The 12,955-nt window shown below is 43.3% G+C and overlaps 1 protein-coding gene across 4 annotated transcripts in view; it reads left to right on the top strand.

The window, feature by feature from the left end:
- LOC122554866 (nesprin-3-like) overlaps window positions 1-12,955 on the top strand; it is a 115,111-nt gene that overhangs the window by 35,368 nt on the left and 66,788 nt on the right. For all 4 annotated transcript variants that reach the window (XR_015757808.1, XR_015757809.1, XM_087989520.1 and 1 more), the window contains exons 8-9: window positions 10,201-10,375; window positions 10,577-10,759. Coding sequence is in view for 2 of the 4 variants with exons in the window: in XM_087989520.1 (XP_087845646.1) it covers window positions 10,201-10,375; window positions 10,577-10,759 (358 nt within the window). In the remaining 2 variants the exon portion in view is untranslated. The remainder of the gene's footprint in view (window positions 1-10,200; window positions 10,376-10,576; window positions 10,760-12,955) is intronic.

Below are 12,955 nucleotides of genomic sequence, written 5' to 3'. Positions count from 1 at the left end.
TGTAAAATTAAAGTGCATGAGATTGGGGGTGGTGGATAGAGAACTGGTTGGCATGCAGGAAAAGAAAGAAAAGGATTAAGTGAGCTTTTTTAACCAAGTGGCAGACAGTAACTAGTTGGGTATAGCAGGGATCAGTGCTTGGACCCCAGCTATTTACAAGATGAACTGGGTAGGAGGGCAAGCTGTGCGGAGGATACAGAGATGTTTCAGTGTGATTTGGACAGGCTGACTGAGGGACCAAATGCATGGATAAATATGAGATTATTTACTTGGGGAGCAAAAATAGGAAGACAGATTATTATCTGAAATGTATTAGAATCATTGAATCCCTAAGTTCAGAAACAGGCCATTTGGCCTTTCGAGTCTGCACCAACCCTCCGAAGCGCCTTTGACTCTATTCCTGTAACCCTGCGTTTTCAGTGGCTAACCCAACTAGCCTGCACAGCCCTCAACACTATGGGCAATTTAGCATGGCCAGTTCATCAAACCTGCATATTTTTGGAGTGTGGGAGGAACTGGAGCACCTGGAGGAAACCTGCGCAGATATTTGGCGAAAGTGCAAACTCCACATAGACAGTTGCCTGAGGCAATTGGCACTGCCTCAAACCCTAGTGCTTGGCACTGTGAGGCAGCAATGCTAACCACTGAGTAACTCTGCCACCTTGGAGAAGGGGAAGGTACAAAGAGACCTGAGTGTCCATGTCCACCGGTCGTGAAGGTGATGGTGAGATCAAATGGTATATCAGCCTTAATAGTGAGAGGATTCCAGTACAGGAGCAGGGATGACTTGCTTCAATTGTTCAGAAGAGCATGAAAGATAAGGTAATATTAAGGGATCCAATTGTTAAAGGATGCAGGAGCAGAGGAACCTATGTACAAAGGTGCACAGGCCATTGAAGATGGTGAGACAGATGAATCGAGCAGTTTATAAGCATACAGTATTGTGTACTATATTATTAGGGTCATAGATTACAAGTGTAGATGCAAAAAGATTTGTTCCCCCAAGTGAGAGTGTACCAGACCAGAGGGTATGGATATCATAGGTTTAAGATAGAGGTGAGCAGGAAATATTTCTATGGGGGCAGTGAATCTGTAGAATTTGTTACCATAGAGGTTAGGTCATGGAGGACATTCAAAACGGAGACAGATATTTTTAATGCTGTATGGCGCTCTCTCAGTCTCTCTTCTCTGACTGTAATCAGGAGAGGAATCAATGGTTATGGGGAAAAGTAGAGTTGAGGATGATCAGATCAGCTGTGATACATTGGTGGTACAGACTTGATGGGCTGAATGGCTACCTGCTCCAATGTCTTATGGTCGTCTTTTTCAATAAAGGATGTTGATAAAGGATTAAGGGAAGCGGGCAAGAAAACAGAATTTAAGGCCATGATGAGGTCAGCCATGATTGCGTTAAATGGCAGAGCAGACTTGGACTGAATCCTCTGTAGAAGAAAAAAAGATTACATGCCAGAGGTATGCTGGTAGAAGGTGGCATTATTGGAACAGATACAGTGATGGGCACAAAGAAACTGGGGCAATGGATTAAATCCTTGCAGATGTGAGGAAGTGCAGTCAAGATGGGAGTTGGTGGGTTTGAAATGGGTAATGGTCGACAACCTATCCTCAGAAATGGAAACAATGAAGTTGAGGAAGAGTTAGAGATGGACCAGGTGAAATTAAGGATGGAAAGTGGAGACAAAACTGATCATTTTTTCCAATTCCGGACAAGAGCAGGCAGTGGCATCTAAGACTTTGGAAAAAGTGTTATTTGCATACCCATAGCCATACCTTTGACTTGATAAAGTGAAATAAGTTAATGGAACATAGAAACAGGAGTAAATATGTAGAAATGTTTCCTAACAACTCTCCCGAGTGGTCTGGCCTAAATTTAAACAATGTACCCAGTTTAGAATCCTCAACCAGTGGAAGTAATTTATCTTTATTAATCATGTTTTTTTCTATTATCTTGAACACTTCAACCAACGTAGCCCTTAATCTCCTAAATTCTAGTGAAAAACAGGGATAACCTAACCTAACCTAACTCCTGAAGTCTGGGTATCATTCTTGTACACCGACCTTGCATTCCATCCAAGGCCAATTTCTCTTGCCTAAGGTGTTATCCTGATCTATTCACAGTACTCCCAAGTGAGTTCTAACCAGGATTTTATATAATTGTAGCCTAACTTCTGTGCCCTTACGCCCAAATTGTTCAAAGTAGTAATGAGTTCAGCCAAGGACAGGAGAACAGTGGTGGGTAGGGACTAATCAGGCCTCTTTTCAAGGAAGAAGCAGAGAGTCTTCTGACCATCTTGATGGAGGATAGTGGTATGGAGGGGTGACATATCTATGGTGAAGAGGTGGTGACTACTCCCAGAAAATTGGAAATAGTGGAACCAATAGAAGGCATCAGATGATACTTGATAGTTTTCAACTTGCGACACAGGACAGTCAACTGAATTCACAACTAATAGTATGTCACTGAAGTTCCTTGACATTACTACAGTTCCTTAAGCCTCCCAATCTTGTGTGACACTTAAGGTGTCACTTAAAGAATCCTACTGTTTCATTTCATGTTCATTATCAGATTTTGAATCACGTCTGAGGAATCTTTTAGCTATCCCTCGGACATTTTTTGGAAATCTTTCATCTACAGTTGCTGTCCAATCTTGTTTTCTGTGACATATAGATCTATTAAAAGCACATTCATCCTCACCCTTGCTTTCTGTAACTCTTCTACTGTATTAGAGCCTGTATCCAGTATCTGGCTGGTCACAGAGTTATACAGCACGGAAACAGACCCTTCGGTCCAACTTGTCAATGCCAACCAGATATCCTAAACTAGTCTAGTCCCATTTGCCAGCATTTGGCCTAAAACCCTCTAAACTTTTCCTAATCTTGTATCCATCTAGGTGCCTTTTAAATGTACCAGGCTCCATCACTTCCCAGGTAACTCATTCCTCTGCATGAAAAAGTTGACCCTTGGGTCCTTGTTAAATCTTTTCCCCTCTCACCTTAAACCTATGCTCTCTAGTTTTCGACTCCCCTAACCTGGGGCAAAAGGCCTTTTTTATATACCTTACCCATGCCCCTCATGATTTTATAAATCTCTATAAGGTCATCCCTCAGCCTCCGAAACTCCAGGGGAAAGTAGCCCCAGCCTATTCAAACTCTCCTTTTAGCCCAAGTCCAGATAACATCCTCATAAATCTTTTCTGAACCCTCTCCACTTTAATAATATCCCTCCTCTAATAGGGAGACCAGAACTGTGCAGAGTATTCCAGATGTGACCTTACCAAAGTCGTAGAGCCATAGAGATGTACGGCATGGAATCTTCATGCCGACCAGATATCCTAAATTAATCTAGTCCCATTTTTTTAGCACTTGGCCCATATCCCTCTAAACTCTTCCTATTCATACACCCATCCAGGTGTGTTTTAAATATTGTAATTGTACCAGCCTCCTCCACTTCCTCTGGCAACTCATTCCATGCACGCATCACTCTTGTGTGAAACAGTTACCCCCTTAAGTCCCTTTTCGATCTTTTCCCCTCACCTTAAACCCATGCTCTCTAGTTCTGAACTCCTCCACCCCAAGGAAAAAATCTTGGCCATTTACTTTATCTGTGCTCCTCATGATTTTATAAACTTCTATAAGGTTACCCCTCAGTATCCAATACCCCAGGGAAAACAGCCTCAACCTATTCGGCCTCTCCCTTTAGCTCAAATCCTCCCTCCCCGGCAATATCCTTGCAAAGCTTTTCTGAACCCTTTGAAGTTTCACAATATCCTTCCTATAGGAGGAAGACCAGAATTGCACACACTGTCCTGTACTGTAGCAATATCACATCTCAGGACCTACGCTCAAAGGTATGATCAATGAAGGCAAGTGCTCCAAACGCCATCGTAACCACCCTGTCTACCTGTGGTGCAATTTTCAAAGAACTATGTACCTAAACCCCGAGGTGTCTCTGTTTGTCAGTACGACCCAGGACCCTGCCGTTAACTGTACAATTTCTGCCCTTATTTGTTTTACCAACATGTAATATCTCATTCATCCAAATTAAACTCCGTCTGCCACTCCTTGGCCCATTGATCCAATTGCTCAAACTCCCTTTGTAATAAAGAGCAATGCAGCACAGGAACAGGCCCTTCGGCCCTCCAAGCTTGTGCAATCTTAGAACATAGAACAATACAGCACAGAACAGGTCCTTCGGTCCTCGATGTTGTGCTGACCTGTGAACTAATCTAAGTCCGTCACCGTACACTATCCCATCATTATCCATATGCTTATCCAAGGACTGTTTATATGCCCCTAATGTGGCTGCATTAACTACCACTCTGAGTAAAGAACCTGCTTTTGACATCTGTCTTAAATCTATCACTTCTCAATTTGCAGCTATGACTTTCATATAAGCAGACATGATCATCCAAGGAAAAAGACTCTCTCAGTCCTCCCTATCTAATCCTCTGATCATCTTGTATGTCTATCAAGTATTCTGTTATTCTTCCCAAAGTGAATCACCTCACATTTATCTGCAATGAACTCAATTTGCCACATTTCAGCCCAATTCTGCAGTTTAACAAGTCTCCCTGCAACATTCTCCTCTGCAATATTTTCCTTTTCCTGAGTGAAAACAGATGAGAGATATTCATTTAGCACCCTTCCGATCTCCACAGGGTCCACACACAACTTCCCAATTCTGTTTTTGACAGGCCCTATTCCTACACGAGTCATCTTTTTATTCCTCAAGTACCTAATGAAAGCTTTAGACTTCTCCTTTATTCTACCTGCGAAAGACTGCTCATGTCCGCTCCTTGCTCTTCTTAACTCTCTCTTTAAATCCTTCCTAGCTACTCTGTAACTCCATCACCGCATCTGAACCAACTTGCCTCAACGTCACATAAGTCTCCCTCTTTCCCTTAACAAGAGGTGCAATTTTTTTAGTAAACCACAGTTTCCCTACCATATCATTTCCTCCCTGCCTGACAGAGACATACCTATGAAGGACACACAATATCTGTTCCTTAAACCAGCTCCACATTTCGATTGTCCCCATCCCCTGCATTTTGCTGCCCCATTCTATGCTTTCTAAGTCTTGCATTGCATTATAATTGCTCTGTGGCCTGTACCTATTCCTTTCCATCGCTAAACTAAATGTAGCTGAATTATGGTCACTCTCTCCAAGGTGCTCACCTATCACTAAATCAAACACCTGGTCTGGTTTGTTACCAAGCACGAGATCCAGTGCAACCTCCCCTCTTGTCAGCCCTTCAACATACTGTGTCAAACCCTCCTGCACACATTGGACAAAAACTGATCAATTCGACGTACTAGAGTTAGTGTTTCCAGTCAATGTTGGGGAAGTTAAAGTCTCCCATAATCACTACCCTGTTCCTTTCACCCTGCCCAGAAGCGACTTGCTAATCCTCTCCTCCATATCCCTGGAACTTTGCGGAGGACTATAAAAACTCTCAGCATTGTGACCTCCTATCCTATTTCTAACCTCAGCCCACACTGCCTCAGTAGACGAGTCCTCGTCAAAAGTTCTTTCCTCCATTGTTATACTGTCCTTGACTAACAAGGCCACACCTCCCCCTCTTTTACCGCCTTCCCTGTTCTTAATGAAAGATCTAAACCCTGTAACCTGCAGCATCCATTCCTCACCTTGCTCTATCCATGTCTCCGAAATGGCCACAACATGGAAGTCCTAGGTACCTATCCATGCTGCAAGCTCACCTACCTTACTTTGGATACTTCTGGCGTTGAAGTAGACGCACTTCAAGCCAGCTTGCTGTCTGCCAGCACATTCCTGTGACCCTGAAATCCTGTCCCTGTCCTCACCACCCTCATCCTCCTGTGGACTGGAACTACAACATAGGTTTCCATCCTCCGCTGAGCTCGTTTAAACCCACCGAATAGCACCAACAAATTTCCCACCCAGGATATCAGTACCCATCTAGTTCAAGTGAAGACAGCCCTGTTTGTAGAGGTCCTACCTTCCCCAGAATGAGCCCCAATTATCCAAGAACCTGAAACCCACCATCCTTGCAGCCACGTGTTCAGCTGATATCTTTCCCTGTTCTTTGCCTCGCTATTACATGACACAGGTAACAATCCAGAGATAACAACTCTGTTTGTTCTTCCTCTCAGCTTCCACCCTAACTCCCTGAAATCCTGCCTTCCATCCCTATCCCTCTTTCTACCTATGTCATTGGTATATGGGTGGACCACGACTTGGGGCTGGTCACCCTCTCCCTTCAGGACCCCAATGACACAATCTGAGACTTCACGGACCCTGGCACCTGGGAGGCAACACACCAACCGTGAGTCTCTTTCGTTCCCTGCAAACCTTCTATCTAAGCCTCTAACTATTGAGTCCCCAATGATTAATACTCCTCCTTTCTCCCTTCCCTTCTGTAGCCTAAGGTAGCCTTCTTCACTGATGACTCTACCATTAATTTTAGTGTCATCTTCAAATTCGTAACTATGCTTCCTAAATTCCCATTCAAATCATTTCTCTAAATAACAAATGACAAATAAAGCAGCTTACCTGTGGAACGGCTTTGGTCACAGGCCTCCAGTCTGGAAAACAAAGCCTCCACCATTATCCCCTGTTGCCTACTTCAAGCCAATGTTATATCCAGTTGACAAGCAATCCCTGATTCCCATGTGATCTAACATTATTCACCAGACTACTGTGCAAAGTCTACAATGCCAGTCTACTTGACAGAGGCTTTACTAGAGTCCATGTTGACAAAGTCTGCTGCTCTTCCCTCATTACCTTCTTGTTCGCGACTTCAAAAAAATAATTCAATCACATTTGTGAGACACTATTTCCTGTGCACAAAGCCATGATCAATCCTTGCCTCTCCAAATAAATGTAAATCCTATCTCTCAAAATCCCTTAAAAAAAACTTGCCCTCTACTGATGTCAGACTCACTAGAGCCTGTTGTTCCCAAGCTTCTTGCAGCCTTTATTAAATAAAGGCAGAACATTAGGCAGACTCCAGTCCTCTGGCACCTCACCTGTGGCTGCAGATGATAGAACTATCTCTGCTTTGGCAACCATATGTTCCCATAATGTCTTGGAATCATAGAATCCCCAAAGTGTGGAAGCAGGCCATTTGGCCCATTGAATCCACAACGAACATTCCCACCCTGTAACTCTGCGTTTTCAGTGGCTAATCTATCTAGCCTGCACATCCCTGGACACTATGGGCAATTTTGCATGGCCAACCCACCCTCACCTGCACATCTTTGGACTGTGACAGAAATACGGAGCACCCGGAGGAAATCCACGCAGACACGGGCAGGATGTGCAAACTCCACACAGTTGCTCAAAGGAGGAATTGAACCCAGGTCCCTGGCACTGTGAAGCAGTAGAGCTAACCACTGAGCCCTGTGCTGTCCTAGGATACACCTGATCCAGTCCCGGAGATTTATCTACCTTTAAGCATTTAAGACTGCCAGTACCTCATCTCCTATACCATGGATTATTTTCAAGATATCACTGATCGTTTCCCTGAGTTCCCTACCCTCCATAATTTTTTTCCACAGTGAATATTGACGTAACCCTATCATATCTCTCCCATCTCCTGTGGTTCCACATATAGATGACCTCATTGATCTTTAAGGAGCCCTGTTCTCGCCCTAGTTGTTTTGAATGCTTGCAGAATCTCTTGAGACTATCTTTGGCCTTGGAAGGTAAGATTATCTCATATCTCCTTTTTGCTCTCCTAATTTCCTTCTTAAGAATGCCCCTACACCCCTTAGATTCTTCAAGGGATTCACTTGATCCCACTGTATATACCTGACACCTGCCTCCTCCTTATTCTTGCTCAGAGCCTCAATATCTTTACTCATTCATTGTTCCTCAACTCTACTGGCCTTACCCATCACTAACAAGAACATACTGCCTCTGAACTCTCGTTATCTCACTTTTGGAAGCCTTGGTGCAATTGAATTCAATAAATCTGATACAAAGACAGAATTCTGGAGAAACTCAGATCTGGTAGCGTCTGTGGAGAGAGAAAGTTAATATTTCGAGTCTGAAATATTCAGAATCTGATCTGCTCCATTGCAACAATGTTGAGGTAGCCGTGGCCTCCATATACACATAAAGTGTCTTTATAGAACACAGTTGGTCCATATGACCCTCTGGATTGATTTCCAACTCCTTGCTTGCATTGTCTACCAATGTGAGATTCTTGTTAACTAGCTTCACTGATTGTGTTAGCCGTGTTCTGAGGAAAGGGGAGAAGTGACATTAGTCTCTCAAGTTTGCCTGTTGTCGATGCATTTTTGCAGAGGCTGTTCTGTTGTCGGGAAGAAAAAGGAAGTAGAACTGACCACTGCACTGCACTTTGAAATTGCTACCTTGTTTCTGAGCACACTTTCCAAAATGTTATACATTACCACAGCTGCGCTAAGTGGCATTGCTCAAGAACAGAATTTAATGATGTCTTCACAGCTGATTGCAGCCACTGGATGGTGCTATGTGGCAAGTCTAACACAAGCCAACATAATCCACTCATAGAACATAGAACAATACAGCACAGAACAGGCCCTTCGGCCCACGATGCTGTGCCGACCATTTGTCCGAGCTTAAGCACCCATCAATGTACCTATCCAATTGTCGCTTAAATGTCACCAATGATTCTGACTCTACCACTCCCACAGGCAGCGCATTCCATGCCCCCACCACTCTCTGGGTAAAGAACCCATCCCTGACATCTCCCCTATACCTTCCACCCTTCACCTTAAATTTATGTCCTCTTGTAACACTCTGTTGTACCCGGGGAAAAGGTTTCTGACTGTCTACTCTATCTATTCCTCTGATCATCTTATAAACCTCTATCAAGTCACCCCTCATCCTTCGCCGTTCCAATGAGAAAAGGCCTAGCACTCTCAACCTATCCTCGTACGACCTATTCTCCATTCCAGGCAACATCCTGGTAAATCTTCTCTGCACCCTCTCCAAAGCTTCCACATCTTTCCTAAAGTGAGGCGACCAGAACTGCACACAGTACTCCAAATGTGGCCTAACCAAAGTCCTGTAACATCACTTCACGACTCTTGAATTCAATCCCTCTGCTAATGAACGCTAATACACCATAGGCCTTCTTACAAGCTCTATCCACCTGAGTGGCAACTTTCAAAGAGCTATGAACATAGACCCCAAGATCCCTCTGTTCCTCCACCTCACTAAGAACCCTACCGTTAACCCTGTATTCCGCATTCTTATTTGTCTTTCCAAAATGGACAACCTCACACTTGGCAGGGTTGAACTCCATCTGCCACTCCTCAGCCCAGCTCTGCATCATATCCAAGTCCCTTTGCAGCCGACAAGAGCCCTCCTCACTATCCACAACTCCACCAATCTTCGTATCATCTGCAAATTTACTGACCCACCCTTCGACTCCCTCATCCAAGTCATTAATAAAAATTATGAACAGCAGAGGACCCAGAACTGATCCCTGTGGAACTCCACTTGTAACTGGGCTCCAGGCTGAATATTTACCATCTACCACCACTCTCTGACTTTGATCGGTTAGCCAGTTTTCTATCCAATTGGCCAAATTTCCCTCTATCCTCAGAGGCTGCCAGTGACTAAGATTCTCGTTGGTCATTTCCATCAGGATTGGAAGGAATGAATCACCAAATGTTGCAGTGCCTGATAAGGTGGTGTATGTGGGGTTGACAGAATGTTGAGAAATTTAGCCCAGGCAAGGATGCATTTGTGTTAATATTAAATGCATTGGATTCTTCTCACTACATTGAGAATTGTTAACTATCCAGGGTTCGATTAATGTGTCTGACAGTTGTAATATCTTGTCAATGTACACTCACTGGTTCAGCTAAGCACTTTCTACCCAACATCCGATCAGCATTTTATTGTATTGCATGGTCAATGACCTGTGACAGTGCAACTGAACGATCACATTCCCTAAAATAAAAGTAAAAAAACGGGATGCTGGAAATCTGAAACCAAAACAAAATGCTGGAGAAATTCAACCAGCCTTGGCTGCATCTGTAGGAGAAAAACAGAGTTACGTGTCCAGTCACCCTTTGTCAGAACTGATATTCCCTGGTCAGATAGTTGCATTTCTACATAGTGGCTATCATTTAAAAACAAACATTCCTACAGTTTAATTCCACCAGTTTGTAATGGTGCTCAGTACGTGAGTTTCTGTGTTTTAGGGTAAAAGGGCAGATTGTGAAGAGATGCAGCCAGCTCGGAGCGAGACTGCGATGTGACTTTCAGGAATTCCTGCGAGAGTTTCAGCAATGGAGGAACGGTATTATCAACCTGCTACATTTGCCTCTGGACACTGAGGATGGGGCTTTGACCAGGACTTATCTGCAGAACATTGAGGTGAGTGGTGCTGATTAAGGAGTGAAAGAGTTAGATGTTCTAAACTGAACTGATGTAGGGACTGGAGTAGGCTGGTTTATAAACGAGGCCTCCTCCCTTGAGCTCTTGATTTTGTGTGTGTGTTAAATAGGCTGAAGATAATTACAGCGTTTCACTTTGTGTAATTTGATACGATTGTTAAACTTTGATTAATTCTCTCAGGATCATCTGGCTCATAGCAACCAATTGAAAATCCAACTTGACAGATTTCAGGGACTGGAGGGAATGTTGGGCAGTGTCTACAGTGAAGAGCAGACTGCAATGTTTGAGTCTGAACTCCAAGAGGCAGTACAGCAACGAATATTCCTTACTGATGGCCTTTTACAGAGAAGGAGAGAATTGCAGGTATTTACACAATTGATGTCATTATTGATTGAGAAGGAATTTTCTGTAAATAGCTGGAAATTTTAAAAATAGACTTTCAGAAAGTTCTCAGCAACTTCCAGTTAAGAAACGCCAAAGGGAAGTAAAATTTAAGGCAAACTATATTATAGTTTAAAAACATGAAGGAACTGTGGTTGCTGTAAATCAGAAACAAAAACAGAAATTGCTGGAAAAGCTCAGCAGGTCTGGCCGCATCTGTGGAGAGAAATCAGACTTTGCTTTGGGTCAGTTGACCCTCTTTAAAATCTCAGACCTGAAAAGTTAACTCTGATTTCTGGATCGTCATCTTTCTTTTTACTGCGAGTATGTTTCATATGTAATGGTATCTTTTTTAGAGAGTGTTTCCTAATTTCTTGGATCTATCTCGATGGCAGTTGCTCTTTGATCAATTTTCAAAATGCCCTAATTTTTATACCCGTCAACGTCAAATTGTCTCATTGGTTCAATGTTGGCAAAACAATAAATTCAAACTTTATTGGGTTTTACTATCCTGGGACATTATTTATACTGGTTAAATTCAAATTGTTGTCAAAACAGCAACCAAAACTCAGGTATATATTTCACAGCCAAATGTTACATATTTTCCATTTTCCACTCTGGGACTCCCATCTAGTCATATACACAGGTACTTGTAATCTCTCAGTTCAGAACAGTATTCACTCTTTCTTAAAGGTATAGTACACGTCTTCAACTTCATAACACCAGGGATGTGCAGGCAAGGTGGGTTAGCTATGGGAAATGCAGGGTTGCAGGGATAGGGGGGTGGGTTTGGGTGGTATGCTCTTCAGAGGGTTAGTGTGGACTTGATGGGCCGAATGATCTGCATCCACACGTCAGGATTCTATGATTTGTAATACATTCTCATAAGTGAGGGTGTTCAGACAGAGGTCATGATCTACATTGACAGTACTGAAATAGGTATAAATGGGGATCCTGAAAAGCAGATTTTGGGATAAAGATATTAAAAAGTGATTTTAGCATAAAAAGGTGAAAAAGTGGGACCTCAAAAAGTGATTTTAGCATAAAAAGATTAAAAAGCAGGACCTCAAAATTGCAATCAGAGCATTACTGTCAGGGCTGTGAGAGTGAGCATTGGAATAGGAAGATTGATCGATGCAACATGTGACTGGTGAGGGCAATGGAATCATTTCTGGAACAGGAGATCTATACAACATGAAACAACTGCAATGGAGAGGAAATGACCTAGTGGTATTATTTCTATATTGTTAGTCAAAAAAGCTCATCTGATGTTCTGGGGATGGGGGTTCGAATCCCACCACAACAGGTGGTGAAATTTGAATTCCGTAAAAAAAAAAAATCTGGACAAGGTTTGTGTAAAGGTTTGTCGCTCGGGTGTTGGTTGTTATGCTTGTGGGTATGTTCGCTGAGCTGGGAAGTTGATTTGCAGATCTTTTGCCCCCTGTCGAGGTGACATCTTCAGTGTTCTGGAGCCTCCTGTGAAGTGTTGCTGTACTGTGTTTTCTGGAAGTTATTTGGTTCCGGTCCTGCTGCTTCCAGTTGCTGGTTCCAGTAGTTTGTTGTAGTGGCCATTATATTGGGCCGAGGTCTGTCTGTTTGTTGGTGGAGTCCGTGAATGAGTGCCGTGCTTCTAAAAGTTCTCTGGCTGTCCTGTGTTTAGCTTGTCCTAGGATAATTGTGTTGTCCCAGTCAAACTTGTTGTCCTTGTCATCTGTGTGTATGGCTACTGGGGCCAGCTGATCGTGGCATTTACTGTCTCGCAGGTGTTGATGGATGTGGATTGGTAGTCGTCTGCCTGTTTGTCCTACAGAGTGTTTTGTGCAGTCTTTGCGTGGAATCCTGTAAATTATGTTAGTCTTGTGTGGTGGGTATAGGGTCTTTTGTTCTGGTGAGTTGTCTGAGCGTGGCTGTCGGTCTATGGGTGGTCACGAATCCGTATGGTCAGAGAAGTCTGGTTGTCAATTGTGAGACTTTTTTAATGTAGAGTGGCGAGTGTATTGTGTCGTGGCATGTCCTTGTCGCGTTGTTTGTGTGACAGGTATCTGCAGCTGAAGTTGCAGCGGTATCGTTTTTGGTGAAGACACTGTGGAAGTGTTGTTCTTCTAACCCTAACCCTCAGAGCAGAAGAACACCTCTACAGAGTCTTCACCAAAAACAGATATCCCCACAACGTCATCT

The sequence above is a fragment of the Chiloscyllium plagiosum genome, unplaced genomic scaffold (assembly GCF_037043375.1).
Source record: "Chiloscyllium plagiosum isolate Xiang-an unplaced genomic scaffold, Cpla_swu_hap1 HiC_scaffold_8, whole genome shotgun sequence".
NCBI classification, from domain to species: Eukaryota; Metazoa; Chordata; class Chondrichthyes; order Orectolobiformes; family Hemiscylliidae; genus Chiloscyllium; species Chiloscyllium plagiosum.
Note: the sequence above shows the minus strand (reverse complement) of the source record. Positions and strands in the feature narration are given on the sequence as shown.